Below are 2262 nucleotides of genomic sequence, written 5' to 3'. Positions count from 1 at the left end.
TTTGGGACTCCCTAAAGCAGACGACACCTTCTGCTCTTCTAGCGCATTAAAAACTTCCGGCGGTCAGAACGGAAGCGGCGGGGCGGGGCTTGTGGTTGGGAAAGGTGGGGTTGGGGCGGGCCTTGAGCCCAGCGCTACCTGGGTAAAATCCAAGATGGCTGCATGAAGTTAGTACCCGCGTGACCCCAGCGGAGAAGGTTCTGTTATCTCCTGGAAGGTCACGTCTAACCCTCCCTCTAGTGCTCGTGCAGTCTTGCAGGGGAGAGACGAGAGCAATGGCAGGGAGCCTCTCTTGGGTGGCAGGCAGGCGCTTATGGGGCATGGTGCCGCTGGCCTGCAGAAGTTTCTTTCTGGGTAAGTGGCTGATGTAGGACACCCCGAGAGCTGCTTCTCGTAAGCGGCTCAGATTCATTCTCTTTCTTTCCCATCCATAGGTGTTCCCAGATTGTTCCATGTAAGGGTCACCCTCCCGCCCCCCAAAGTGATTGATCGTTGGAACCAGAAGAGGGCGATGTTCGGGGTATATGACAATATCGGGATCCTGGGTAAGACTTGACTCCATGGTGCAGAATTTCAGAATGGCAGTTACGCTGTAACGACTGTTTTTTCACCTGTGTGGGAATGGTACCTTGTTGAATAGTAAGAACACTTATCTGGCAGTTTACCTGGCACTCTTCTGTGTCCCCTGCATGCATTTAACACATTTAATCCTCATAACCTTTCTCCTTTGCAGGTGAGGAACTTCAGGCACAGGGAGGTTAGGTAGTTTTTACAAAGCTAATACGTGGCAGTGCCAGAATTTGTACCCCAAGCAGTCTTGCTCCAGAATCTGTGCTCTTTATACTGTAGCCTGACTGTCATGTCTGTAGGTGCTGCTGGGGGAAATGCAGCTGTTGGTGAGGGCTTAGCTGGTGGAGGTTGGGTTCTCTCCGACTGGGACTAATGCCTTCTGTCACATTACACAGGAAACTTTGAAAAACACCCCAAAGAATTGATCAAGGGCCCCGTGTGGCTTCGAGGCTGGAAGGGGAATGAACTGCAGCGTTGTATTCGAAAGAAGAGAATGGTAGGAAATCGGATGTTCATTGATGACCTGCACAACCTGAACAAACGCATCAGCTTTCTCTACAAACGCTTTAATCGACATGGGAAGCACCGGTAGAAGAAAAAGCTGGCAACTGTGGAAGAGGCATGTCTATCACCAGAGAGAAGGGAGAAGTACTTTTCCTTATGAGGAAGGGGATTTGAATGCTCTCAGTGATAATGCAGGACTCATTTGTAATCCATTATCCACAACTTTAGTTTCCTCTAGATGCTAGTTTTACTCATTCATGCAAGGAGGAAGTGGAACTCATCCCTAAGTCTTACAGTTTTACCTTTGGACTTCACCACTTGCCCTTGCAGTGTAGCCATACCTGTGGTGTTTAGAAAAATAAAAAAATCATTGTTGGCACTTTTGATGTTTGGCCCTTCATATATTGAAAGTGGTCATTTTAAATTGTCCCATAATGCCATGTTAAATATATTTTTAAAAACCTTTCTGCACTGGAATGGAATATCATAGAAAAATAATTATACTTTTACACCATTGTCGTCAAAATACTTATCGAGTACCTTTTCTGAGATAAGAACTCTAGGAAAAACAGTATAAAATATTCTCCCTCCATGCTTTTCTAGTTATGGGTATAAAGTTATAGTCTCATATGTACACTTTAATATATGAGGCCTTAAATACCATATGAGTGGTTCCTAAGCCTTATTGATCATCAGAATCTCTGCATAGTTTAACAGTTTAAAAAGTCTAGTCCCTGCCCCCAAAGATTGTGATCTTTAGAACTGAGCTGAGTCTTAAGAGTCTTTTTGGGTTTTGTGGGTTTTTTTTTTAATAATTAAAATATCCATCTATATAGGGAGATAGTTCAAAATTGTAAAATTACAGAAGAGTAAGGTGAAAAGTTTTCTCACAGCTGGGTTTTTTTGGTGTGCTCTGTTTCAAGGCAATCATGCATGACGTTCTTTTTAGTCCTTCCGGATATTAATATATACTGTGCGTATACAGGCTTATCAATCTACCTACCTGTCTTCTTTCTGAAAAGCTGGATTCCATGCACATTAAGTTACGTTTTCATTTAATGTAACTTAGTTTTTTGTCCTCATGTTATATGCCGTAATGATTTAACCACATCCGTTTTGATGGACGTTTAGATTGTTTCTCAGCTGGTGCCGTGATAAAGAATCTGCCTGCCAATGCAGGAGACGCAG

At 43.8% G+C, this 2262-nt stretch overlaps 1 protein-coding gene across 1 annotated transcript; it reads left to right on the top strand.

Annotated features, from left to right (window-relative positions):
- The first annotated feature begins 127 nt into the window (after positions 1-127).
- Positions 128-1546, top strand: MRPL51 (mitochondrial ribosomal protein L51). The gene is made up of 3 exons (XM_005907457.3): positions 128-354; positions 435-545; positions 966-1546. Exons 1-3 carry the CDS (start codon positions 276-278, stop codon positions 1160-1162), a joined length of 387 nt encoding a protein of 128 aa, XP_005907519.1. The 5' UTR covers positions 128-275; the 3' UTR covers positions 1163-1546.
- The last annotated feature ends 716 nt before the right edge of the window (positions 1547-2262 follow it).

This window comes from Bos mutus, chromosome 5 (assembly GCF_027580195.1).
Source record: "Bos mutus isolate GX-2022 chromosome 5, NWIPB_WYAK_1.1, whole genome shotgun sequence".
NCBI classification, from domain to species: Eukaryota; Metazoa; Chordata; class Mammalia; order Artiodactyla; family Bovidae; genus Bos; species Bos mutus.
The sequence above is the reverse complement of the archived record's forward strand: the minus strand, read 5'-3'. Positions and strand labels throughout refer to the sequence as shown.

Excerpts from the sequence above, each read along its gene's own strand:
- MRPL51 (XM_005907457.3), top strand. The coding sequence starts at position 276 with ATGGCAGGGAGCCTCTCTTGGGTGGCAGGCAGGCGCTTATGGGGCATG. Across the intron at positions 355-434 it reads CTGCAGAAGTTTCTTTCTGG|GTGTTCCCAGATTGTTCCAT; the intron begins GTAAGTGGCTGA and ends TCCCATCCATAG. Across the intron at positions 546-965 it reads TGACAATATCGGGATCCTGG|GAAACTTTGAAAAACACCCC; the intron begins GTAAGACTTGAC and ends CACATTACACAG.